The sequence below is a fragment of the Leptosomus discolor genome, chromosome 5 (assembly GCF_034619465.1).
Source record: "Leptosomus discolor isolate bLepDis1 chromosome 5, bLepDis1.hap2, whole genome shotgun sequence".
NCBI classification, from domain to species: Eukaryota; Metazoa; Chordata; class Aves; order Leptosomiformes; family Leptosomidae; genus Leptosomus; species Leptosomus discolor.
Window position 1 is genome coordinate 11,463,310 of NC_141395.1, and position 12,352 is coordinate 11,475,661.

Sequence of the window (12,352 nt, forward strand, 5' to 3'; positions counted from 1 at the left end):
TCCAAACTTAGTCTGTGGACTGCTCTTCCCTTACAGAAGCATTGCTTTCCTTTGCTACACCCTCCCAGCGTGTTTCTGCAGCCTCCTTGACATGTGTTTTTTGTTAGCTCCCCCCAGCAATCAAGAGCTGGCTGGAAAGTATGTTATCAAATTCAGAAGGAACACTTCATTTCCCAATTAGATCTGGATCTTTTAAACATCTAAGCTTGTCTCATTTCAAGGATGGGAACAGAAGAAAACATCTCTTGTTATGTTTGGAGAACATAGTTAACGTATTTTGGTTTCACAAGCCAGCTTTAATAGAGAACATGCAAACTCAAAGGATTTGAGGGGGTTAAAGTCCAGGATAATGTCCTGCACCATGAGACTTCTGCTGCTGCAGAGGTGTCTTGAAACACACTCTCCTCAAGGATGTGTTTTCAGCTTGGAAATGAAACTGGGAAGTGAAACTAGGTTCATCATCGGCATAGTGGTGGAAAGCTCACTGCAGGTGTGATCCTACATGGCATAGAGACTGTTTAACCACATCAGCACTGCGTGTGACTGGAAACGTGCAGCACATCTTGCTGCAAAATACAAGTACCAGGTAGCACTCTGCTGGGAACCTCTGCTCTGGGTCACGGTCACCGAAAGACTGGCTAACACATTGCCTCAGGGCTCCTCTCAAGTTGTGTCCTGAGCAAGAGGACAGAGGGGATTCCCATCTCTGGTGCTCCAGGTGGACGCTGAGAAGTGGAACAACCCCTGTCACACCCGTGTGAGAAGTAAATGTATCCCACTCAGCACGTTTCTCCAGTGTTCAGGCTGTGTGGGAGATGGATGGAGAGCACCAGAAGTGGAGATCATGGTGCTTGCAGGAGTGGCCACTCAAGCTGATGCAGGCAGTGGAGGTTGTAACATCTTTGCTGTTAAAGGTCAGTGTGGAAATTTCCACTCTTGGCACATTCCCTGTGATGAGCTTCAGCCAGTGACTTCGTGCACGTTGAGCCAGTGTGGCCGAGGCAGAAAACACATTTCAACATGTTGCTAAATTTTAAGCTCACACCCCACACTTAGTCACCCTCATATAGAAAGGCTTTTTCTTTCATCCCCTTGCGTGAATGGAACTACTTGCTTTAAGATGCTGTTTCTTAAATTTTCCAATTGCGATGGTTTAATAGGATGCATTATTTGGAAATGGCTGTTTCGCTTCACCAAGACAGTCATTCCAGGCTCCATCTCCAGCCTGCAAGGACTGGAAGGGATGTGCAGATTTCTAGCCTCCTATAGTGGCCTGGCACTGAGGGCTTGAAAAACTGAACCATTTTATGGTCCAGAGACAGATTTCCAATGGACTCGCCTCTTGTGCTTGGCCCTGTGGTATCCTAGGAGGACTGAGCTAGGGATGATGATACAGGGGCTCTGCCCAAGAGCAGGGGGGTGCCTCCCACCCGGGTTGGGACTGTGGGGTGGTGTGAATGCAATCAGCTTGCTTCTCTTGGCCCTCGCAGCTCAAATTCAAGCATGAGCACTTTTACTAAATGCCATGTACACAGATTCCTGTTGCCAGCTACTTTGGATTCCTTGAAATAGTGCTTGTTTAAGAAAACCATGATTTATAGCTGATTTGGACACAAGCATTGCCATGGAGGCACCAAACTTGCTGTGTGCAAGAGCCCGATCACCTGAATTAATTGTGAATAAAAGCCAACTACCCCATTTGGTTTGCTTGTGAAGTGGAGCGCACAGGGGTCCCCACTCTGCAGCTGCGCCCCGAGAAGCAGCAGCGGTGGTGGATGTATCTGTGTCCAGAGCTTTGTAGGGAAGGGGCAAACCAAACGTGCCTGTGTGGATGTGTCTGGGGAAAGGGCAAGGCTGCCATCGTGAAGGCAAACAGAAGAGGCATTTTTAATCATCTCCATCAGATGTAGGCGGGGGAAGGAGGTCATCTCTAGAGATCTTGTAAACATAATCTTCTCTGTCTAGTAGTGTTTGAGTTTGCAGACTGGATCCAAAGCAAACAGTGGGAGTGCAAAAGAGGCTGTAGGAGGGCAGCTCGTGATGTGCTGGGACATATGAGATGCCTAGTAAAACAGAAGGTGCTCCCATGACTTTTGGCAAGGGATATAGCTTGACAATCCACAGCCTCTCTGGTAATCTTGGAGCGATGGGAGAGGCAGGGACATCAGTGGTTTTGTGCTGATGAAAGGAGCATATATGTAATTTATCTTGTCTGAGGCACTTGAGGCTGTTTCCAGTGGGAAAACTGAGCTGTAATTAGGTTGCTGATGAGCCTCATATACAAACTCTTCAGCTCTATAAAGTATATGCCTTCAAAGGCATCCCTTCTCCTAGGGACTGACCAAGAAGGAATTCGAGCAGTATTTCCAGCGAGCTGATGGATGCCTTTCTGAAACCAGATGCTTGGCAGCCAGCCACTGCACTTAGCATCACTGAAAGCCTTGAAGCCTGTTGACTTTCCCAGCCCATTGCTAAACCCCATAGCTGCAAGGGGATGCTTCAGCAGAGGAGTGCCCTTTTACTGGTTTCTTCATCCATCTCTGCTGTGAGCTGCCCTGAGCTACTCCCTGGAGGGAGTTCAGCTGATCCCAGCAACCTTCATGGTACTGGCTGGGACATAGAGGTCTCACTTGGACACCAGAGATGGTCCTTGTTGATTTAATTTTTTAAGGCACTTTAGCATTTTGGGGAGTACTTTTTAAGTAAAACTGTTAGGAAAGAAAGGTAGGAAAGAACTGATGAAATGGTCGACCTGTTAGGCTTTTTGCTGCTAAACCCTAGGACCAAAATCGGCAAGGAAGCACTGCACCATTCCCATCTTCATATTTCTCTATATAGACATAGAAAGCAGAATTCATGCAAAACAGCAGTCAGCCCAGTAAACATGGAAGCCCTCACAGGAGCCCCCTCTTTTACACCATTTTGAGGGCCCAGCAGTAATATTCATCTCCAGAGTTCAGGGTCTGTGGTGAGCAAGGAAGTGTAGAGGAGGAGAAAACTTTTTGTGTAGTCGTGTGGCCTGGAGAAGGCTAGGCTGGAGGCATGGCTTGAACCCCTGTTTATTGGCATAGTGGCTGTGCTAGCAAAATCCAATGCCGTAGCAAGACTGAGCAGAAAACTGGCTGCAGTCTGGCTGTGCCGCCTCCTGTCCGGATTCTGTGCTAAGCAGCGAGATCGCATTGACTCTGCCACATCCTCTGGTGCCCTGAAGTGCTATGCCTCTGAGAAGCACTTTGAGAAACAGTATTTTGAAAGCTGCTGCTAGAGACCCTTTGTCAGCCTGAATATTTTTGCTACTCCAGTAGCAGTGGAACTCGCGGTACTAAACTGCACATAACCCTCCTGGCTTAGCCAGAGCCTTCAGGTGGGTAGGCAAGTGAAGCTGAGTGATGCTGAGGAAGCATTGGGGGCTGAGTGACAGAGATGCTGCTTGCCTTCTGCAGAGGTGGGAGGTGTAGCACCCTGCAAAGCTCAGCTACACAGTGCCTGGCACTAGGAGGCAGATGTGGGGAATATTCACTCTGCGGCTAGGAAAGGCTCATGACAACATGCTGCCGAAACACGTGCTCAGATGTTAATGTTTGCTTGATGGTGTCAAGCACTGAATGGGCACAAACCAGGACGGTGCCAAAAGGGCACCCTGAAAAGAGGAGGATACTTGGGAATCCAGAGGGAGGAAAATAAGAGGGTAACAAGTTTGACACCTGGCTGGAGAATGCAGTCTCTACCAGCTGATCAAGTTTTGGCTCTGCAATAGTAGGTGGTTGCTCCTCATATGGACTTGGGGTGGAAGTTGCTTCCTGCAGCTACAGGCTGTGTCTGCTCGAAGGGAGCTGCCCTGTTCTCCCAATGGTCACCATCACTGCTAGTACCTCCCAAGGGCCATTTGTGCCCCTGTCCTGGCCACCTGGTCCCACCTAGGAAAGGAGAAGTGCCCATTTAACTCAATGAGTATAAAGGGAAGCTGGAGGAGCTGTGAGTAGGTATTTTTTGCTGCTGAACTTAGGTAATAATTTGATATCTAGGTGTTTCCCATTGCCATCTGTTTGTTACTCTGACAAGTAAGGTATCTCTGGCAACTTTTCTTGCTGGGCTGCTGGTCCCTCCTGTGCAGGGACATCAGCAGCATCCAGTGCTGCCCCAGGATGCTGCTGATGCACCTCCCTTGCTCTTGCCTTCAGGCCATGGAGAGTGTCACTGCGGGGAGTGCAAGTGCCACGCTGGTTACATCGGGGACAACTGCAACTGCTCCACCGAGACGGACAGCTGTGTTTCCAGCGACGGGCAGATGTGCAGCGGCAGGGGCACCTGCGTCTGTGGGAAGTGTCAATGCACCGAGCCGGGGGCTTTTGGAGAGACATGTGAGAAGTGTCCCACCTGCCCAGGCGTCTGTAGCACTAAAAGGTACTCAGGTGTGGGGTTTGGGAGGGACTTCTTGCTGGTGGAAAGGGCAGCTCTTTGGTTCCTGGGAGGCTTTTTAGCTAAGGGATTACTCCTGCTTCATTAAACAGGGGTGAATAGCCCATGCAAGCCTGCTGCTGCTCACATTAAGCAACCTGAGAGTTGCTTAGTATGAGCAGCACACAAAGAAGCGACAAGTATTGCTGCCTAAGTCCTCATGGAGGTTCATGTCTGTGTTCGTTACCAGTGCTGTCCCACTCTGTAGGAAAGGCTGGCAACACCAATTTTGCTGCAAACATCTGGGCAGAGAGAGCTGCGAGCTGTGGAGGAGGGGAGGATGGGGATGACTGCCTGCCTCACAGTGACAGAGGTGTCCTGGGCATCAGCCTCAGACTGGCGCAGAGCAGCAATGCTGTCTGCCTTGATCTCAGGCAGGATGGATTTTGCAGTAGCTGATGTGAAGCTCCTGACATCCAAAGGCAAACAGATCCCAAACCTACCAGCTGTTTTGGGCCTTCATTGAATCCACCCCTAGAATAACTCCATCTTTGAGATGGAGGTGCTTGGCACTGAAGTTGCTCTTTCCTTGTGGTGCAGATGTGCAGCCTCCAGACCAACACCCAGGGACTCCCTTTCCAAGGAATGAATCTCTGTGTTCATGTGGTTTCTGACGGGTGCTTAATCTTCCCCCCCACATGTCTTTCTGCAGGGACTGCATTGAATGCAAGCTGTTTAACTCAGGAAGACTGGCTGATAACCAAACCTGCCAAAAGCACTGCAAGGACGAGATCATCACCACTGTGGATGTTCTCGGTAAGTCGGCAGCAGCAGGATGGCAAACGGTGAGAGACAGTGACTGTGGTGTTGAACTCCTCTTAACTAGACCAAGACATATCTTTAAAGAAAGCCTTAGAGAAAACCTGGTGCTTAGAAATGTATGTGTATGTATATAGTATATGTATGTGTATGTATATACTATGTATATGCATATATATAGTATGTGTGACCCTCTCGCCATGCTGTAATCTACATTGAAGTAAAAACCCCTTTGATTTTAAATAGCATCTTAAGATCAAGATGTGTGAGGACCACTACTGACAGTGCAAGGAGGAAAGAGTGTAGGATGAGGCCAGATAAGACAGAAGGTTAGATAAGCCGTGAGAGAGTGCAAAAGGACAAAGTATCACCCAAAAAAGGCATTCTCTAATCTACTGAGAATTCATCTTGGAAGAAGTAAGCTTGTAAGAGAAAGCAAAGCTGTTTTGGAGATTATGAGTTCTGCTTTAGTGAAACTGACTACTAAAAGTCCCCCTGGGAACTCCTTTCCTGGCCTTTGTGTCCTATTCTAGACGTCACCCCACACCTGCATCCCTCAGCAGATGACTTTCTCCCTTTTCTTTTCAAGCTGCATTCCCGGAGTCCCTGGTTGCTATTTGGGGGACTAGAGGGCACCCAAACTATGACAGCTTTATTCTAGACCCTGGCCTTAGCAATATGCCTTGAAGGGTGGAATAGAGATCAAGCAGAGATAAAATACTGTCCAATTTCCTTCTCTTCCCATAGTTTATAGAGGTAGGAGTGCTCTACCTTGCTTGTCCTTTCTCTCCCTTCCTCCCAAGCTGCTTGCAGGCGATGTTTTTCCCGTTGACTCCTCACACCCAGTGTCTAGCTTTTAAATTACGACCAGCAGGGTTTCCCACCTTTCCCTTTGGGAGGCTTTCTCTCTTCTCTCCATCCTCTCTGCAGTTTACCAGGGAGTGCACCTACACCAGCACACTGCGAGAGGTTACAAGCCACTTCCAAACCACACGAAGCTCCTTCCTGATGCCTGGCTGGCCTGTGTTTCTTAGGAGCCAACAAAAAATGGGGATTAAAGCTCAACTCTCCTGCCTGGTTGTTGCACCATGACAAACTTTTGTGCTGACTGTACCCTGGGAGGTGAGGCTGGGCTGTGGTTTGCCAACCCCCCCGGATGGCTTTGAGAGAAAAACACAGCCAAATTTCTGTTTTAAGACATTTTGGGGAATTATGCTTATTCTTCTGTTGAACTATTGCAGTCAGATTGTGGGTGGTGCTGAGCTCTTTGTAGCTCAGGGCACTCTGTGGCTTGGAGATCTGGGCTACTAGGGAAAGAGATAGAGCAAAATAATCTTAGTGAAAGTGCTTGGGGACTGCAGACATCTTTACAGGCAGACTCAGCCAAGCATTCAAGTGCTTTTGTGTTATGTAGCATGTGTTAAAAGTCCCTGCTGAGACACCAAACAGTTATATTTGTCACAGAAGACATAGGTCTGCATTGTTGCAGACAATGTGGAGGATGGGACCTTAAATACTGAGTTGCAGTTAACACATCTGGGAAGATCTCATGTGCCTTTTGGCTCTGGGTATGAAGCAGCCAGTGCTTCAAAGCTTCATAGAGCAGAGGCATCATTGGACTCGTGAGGCAGAATGGTGCCTTTTGGAAGGCTTATATGACTTGCATTGCATTCTGCAGGATCACCTTTGCTTCTGCAATATTAAATCTCCATACTTGATGGTTCCAACATGGAGCTTTCAACATGAGAGGAGCATGACAGGTCCGGTGCTGAGCTCAACGTGCCAACAGCACACATCAATGGACCTGAAAGCTCAATGGAGCCATTGCACCTCTCTGTGGGTGCATGATCTCTGAAACCTGGTGAAGACGAAGAGACCATTACTACTGAGACTTTAATCACAATATCTTTTAGCAGAATAATGGTGCAAAGATGGGATGGAAAACAGCTGGGCCTGAAGGAATTAAGATGTGCTGCTTAAGTCAGAAGGGCATTAGTCAAGAAACATGGAAGTTTTGTCAATATTAATCTGATTAGGACTTTGCTTTGTGACAAACAGCACTTCTCCAGCCCTGCCTTTAATACCACTGTGTAGGTAGAGTAGGTTCTCCTGTCCTGAGGTAGGAACAGCTGAAGTTTGTCCACACCAGGAACACTGTCAGGCCTCATCAGAGGTACAGTTGCATCTGGGCTCAGAGTTGTTGAATGGAGGGTATTAATCTTTTGACTGAAAGCAGGTCAAAGGCATTGAAAGGAACGACAGACAGGAGAGAGATAAGGGGCTGGAATAGCAGTGGTCATTAACGCAGTCATTTTTCAGCATGACAGACAGGCACGGATATGAGCAAGGAGCAGAGCAATGGGAAGCATTTTCCAGGTGCCTAAGCTGAGGTCACATCTTTGCCAGCCAACACCACCGGGTGCCCAGATCCCTTCCACTCCCTTGAAACTCTAAGCCCTTGCAGGCCTACAGAGCTGTGCTCCTGCAGGTCTACCTGCCACGGCCAGAGATGTTGGCCCATCTCCCTCCAGGCACTGTCCCTGCAGCGGGGACACCCTGCAAGCTGTGGCCACGCAGGGCAGTGGCTCTGCTGAAATCTTCCCTGACGCTACAGCTGCAAACCTCAGATGCTTTGCTGAAACTTTGTAATAGCTTTTGTGAAGCAGCCTTCTTTAGGAAGCATCTTACGGTGACCAAAGCAGCGACAGGCTCTGCCTGGTGCTATGGTATGTTAAACAGGCAAACAAACAGTGCCCGTATGGCCATGGGAATCAAGCAGTCTCATTTCTTGCAACTCCCCTATCTCCGCTTCCTCCCTTCCCCCTCCTTCCCTCCCTCCCTCCTCCTCTCCTCATTCTCCTCTTCTATCTCACTCTTTAAAAACAAACTTCTCAACCGTTTCCGGAGCTGGAGCCGTTCAGCACAGCTGGAGCACGAGCCAGCCATGGGCTGCTGCTGCTGCTGGCCCCATCCGTGTCCTTGCAGGCTGAGTCTGTGCCCCTTGCTTTCTCTTCAGCTGCCACTCTTCAAGAAGTGTAGCAAATTAAGAAGAAAACGGCATTTATTGTCAGAGCAGACTTGTGCGAAGGAAGAGTCTATGTATGTGTGAGGTTGTGTCTGTTTGCCATGCAACATTTGCCAAGTGCCACATTTTCTCGAGCAGTAAGTCTGGACGCTGCTTAGTTACAATTTGCACGAATCATGATCAAACCATGCTGCTTTCCAGGCTTGCCCCCTGTTCCTCTGCTCCCAGGCATCCATGGGAAGCCCTGCTCACCTTGCAGGGGAGAATTGGGCTAATTCCTGGTGTTAAACCTGCCAACAAGTGCCATATTGCAGCTTTAGACATATCCCATTAGAAAGGGTGACCAGTTCAAAATCAGGGGAACCCACGCCATTGCAAGTTGTTAGGAGGGAATTAGCTGAAAAAGAAGAGGGTGTTGAAAACATTAGTGTAAGAAATTAGGCTACAAGAGTTCTGTAGTCTTTAGGATTTTTTTTAATATAAAAAAACAAAATAAAACTCTGTGACTCTGCGTCTCATTCCAGAAACGGATGACCCGAATGCGATCCTCTGCGCCTACCCGGTGAACAACTGCGTCATGAAGTTCACCTACTCGGAGCTTGCCAGTGGGAAATCCAACCTCACCGTCCTCAAAGAGCCAGGTTGGCACTCCCTTGGGTTTCCTTTTAATAGCACAAGCTGCCTCAGGAGAGGTGATGGGCTGCTGGGGAGCTTGACGTGTTGTGGAAAATGCCGGTTTCACTGGCTGCACAAAGGCATGCATGAGCAGATGAATTGAGATGATTTAAAATAAAGTGTTTTACAGTGCTGAAACCCAGCTCCAAATGCTTCCCACTTAGTAAAAAAAGGACTCTGAGAGTGAAACATGCACCTGAGCTGCCAGCGTTGCTAGCAAGTGGCTGAAGGGCTTTCTGCTAGCTTAGGATGCTGAAATTAAACCCAGCCTATTTACGTAGCAAAAAGCATGCCATGTACTCATTTGGAGATACAGCCACTGGGAGCCAAAAAATCAGAAGGGGCAGCCAGTGCTGCTGCTGGTTAAGTCAGGGTGTCAGGAAAGCCCCGCACCACCCGTGGATTTCTGCATTCCCGAAGAACTAGCTCTGGTCCAGGCAATGTAATGGCTGTGTGTCCCTGCTCCGCTCCCCAGGGCTGCCGCAGACAGCTGTGTTTCCCAGCATTATTTTAATCACGTGCAATACACTTTCTCAAAGAAAACCCCATGTGGTGTTGCAGGAGGAGCTGGCGGGCACCCAGCAGTAGCTTCATGCGATATGCTCTAGTCCTCCGAGGCACAGGCCACTATGGGAAAGACTGAGATACCGCTTGTTTTATTTTATTTGTCTGCAGCTTGCACTTAATTGAAAGACCGGTTGCTTAGCTGACAGTTAATATACTTTAAATTTAAAGTGCCCAGTGATCACCTGCCTCCACGTGGGCCAGAAGCTGAGCTGGCTTTTGCCAGAGGCACCTTAACCCTCTGTGTCTCACATGGGTCACTGGGCATTAAAAGCAGGCATCGCTGTTGGATGGTGGCACTGAAGCACTGCTCTTCCCCCAAAGCACTATGTGACATCCCAGCTCTGGTGACGTCCATGAGAGCTGCTCCTTTGACCTGCCTCTAGCCAGGAATTGATTTAATAAAAAAATGCCTTTGGTTTCAGAGAGGACTGTGGCTTTTTTTTAATTTAGTCACTGCTTCTAGTGCTGCCTGAGGTCACTTGCTCAGTGGCTGCAGTCCAGGTCGTGACGTCCCGATATCCTGATCCAGAATACACCCGCACCAGAGCTAATTACATTCTCCCCCTCATTACCAGCATGCAGCTCAGCCCCCAGCGCTGTGACGATCGTGCTGGCGGTGATCGGCAGCGTGGTGCTGATCGGCATCATCCTGCTGGGGCTCTGGAAGCTGCTCGTCACCATTCACGACAGACGGGAGTTCGACCGATTCCAGAGCGAACGCTCCCGGGCCAGATACGAAATGGTGAGCCCAGGGCAGGGGGTGCTGCTGGAGTACATACGGGGGGGCTGTCAGGATGCACCTGCAGCGAACAGCTCTGCAGAGATGGAGAAGGGTGGCAGGCATGAGGGATGCCAGTGCCACGCAGCAGGGCTTCAGGGACCGGCACGCTGCACTGCTCTTCCCCTTGGCAAGTTACAAATACTCTGCAAAATTATGCCGAGCCTTTGGTTTGATCATGTATTTCCCAGCAGTGCTGGAGGGCTGAAGGAGGTGGGGGAGCGGGGACCAAGCTCCGACTGTGACAGCAGCCAGATCGGTCAGGTCTATGAGGGACTGCTTCTGGGAGGCTTTAAGTGGGGTTGCCCAGCATTCAAGGGTACCACCTATGCCTGTGGACAGGACGGAAGGTGGGTCTGATGGACAAACTATGGACAAACAGCACTGCTTTTGGATCTGAATGCATGTTTCAGTCAAAGGCAAATGCAGCGGTATCTCCAAATTAATTGGCACAGGAGAGGGGGATTATACACATTTTCACCATGACATGGACTTTGTTCCTCACCTTTGTTCTTTTTGTCCTCTTATTTCTCCAAAGGCATCCAATCCTCTCTACCGAAAGCCGATTTCCACACATAACGTAGAGTTCACGTTCAACAAACTCAACAAGTCTTACAATGGTACAGTTGACTGATGGGGTCTCGGTGCCTGGGACTGACATGGACAATTGCTTGACTGTATGTGCTGCTTCCCCATTTGAAGATGGGATCCTCTTCAGGGGCGAGAATCCCTTACGACAGGACTGGTCGATGACCAAAGCCTGTTTGCACAGTAAGGAGAACAGTCTGGTTCATTCTGGAGGCACGGACACAAAGGCAGGCTCCCCGCCTGTGCTGATGGACTCCGAGCCGTGTGCGACTCCATACCCCAGCTTTCTGGATGTATTAAACCTGCCAACTAAGTCAACCAAGTGCCATATTGCAGCTTTAGACATATCCCATTAGAAAGGGTGACTAGTTCAAAATCAGGGGAACCCACGCCATCGCAAGTTGTTAGGGGGGAATTAGCTGAAAAAGAAGAGGGTGTTGGAAGCATTTGTGTAAGAAATTAGGCTACAAGAGTTCTGCAGTCTTTAGGAATTTTTTTTTATATAAAAAACCAAAATAAAACTATTGTGCATATATGATGCTGTGAGTAGAGTTCCTTGTTTCCTTGCTGAGCCCCCCACCACAGACCGAACAAGGGCTGGCTCCTGCAAGCACAAGTGGTGCTGCCTGATTGATTTATTAATAGAGCCTTATCGGTCAAAGCATGGCTATAAAAATCGGAGCTGGAGCCACAGTGACTGCTGCAGAAGGTATGTTGATTTAATACCCTGGTGTTGACCCAGGGTGGGGAGTGCCACAGGGAGCTCCTGCTCCGTGCTGTCAGTGTTAAACAGACAGGAAACTGGTGGGAGCCTGAGGGAAATGGGAGTTTAGGCTGAGGAAACTAAATTAAACACCCATTCCTTGGGGTGTGCAAGTAGGCGTTTGGCCTGGGTGCCTGCGGGAGGGCAGCTGGGAGCACACAGCAGCTCAGCCCGACCTTTGGCTTTTTACGTATTGCTGTGGGGTCTGGTGGAGCCCAGCTGGAAAGGCAGGGGAGCCCTGAGCTTTTGGCTGGAAAGGGAGCTGGATAAAACCCAGTGTTGTTGCTTCACAACATACATTTTGCTTTGGTTTTTGTTGTCGTTTTTTTTTTTCCCCCAAAACTGTTCCCCCAGCCCCATCTGTTTTTCCCTGGAGCTGGGGTTTGAGTTACCCCGGCTGACAGCTGCAGCTTTAAACCCACACAGACTGCAGCGGGGCTGCAGCCCCCCAGAAGGAGAGAGAAACCAGAGCAATTGCTACTGCCCGCTTTTTTTTTTTTATTTACCCTTTTTTTTTTTTTTGCTTGTCTGTTCGCCCTGAACAGATCATGCAATAGTCAGCTGAAGGAAGCTTGCCAGGGAAAAGCAAAAACAAATGGTGTTCATTGTTTTGACGTGCTCTTCTCATTGGAAAAGGGCCATGGGCCCATCCTTCCAGATTTTCTTTTTTTATTTGTTTTTGCCTCTATAAACAGAAGCTCTTATTTGCTCAGTATAAACAGCTCTCCTTCAAGAACTT

General features: G+C 48.9%; 1 protein-coding gene across 2 annotated transcripts in view; it reads left to right on the forward strand.

The window, feature by feature from the left end:
• ITGB5 (integrin subunit beta 5) overlaps positions 1-10,896 on the forward strand; it is a 60,497-nt gene extending 49,601 nt beyond the window's left edge. For both annotated transcript variants that reach the window (XM_086465120.1, XM_086465121.1), the window contains 5 exons: positions 4,182-4,404; positions 5,111-5,214; positions 8,767-8,883; positions 10,060-10,226; positions 10,801-10,896. In XM_086465120.1, the coding sequence (XP_086321246.1) occupies positions 4,182-4,404; positions 5,111-5,214; positions 8,767-8,883; positions 10,060-10,226; positions 10,801-10,896 (707 nt within the window). The remainder of the gene's footprint in view (positions 1-4,181; positions 4,405-5,110; positions 5,215-8,766; positions 8,884-10,059; positions 10,227-10,800) is intronic.
• Positions 10,897-12,352: the final 1,456 nt, after the last annotated feature.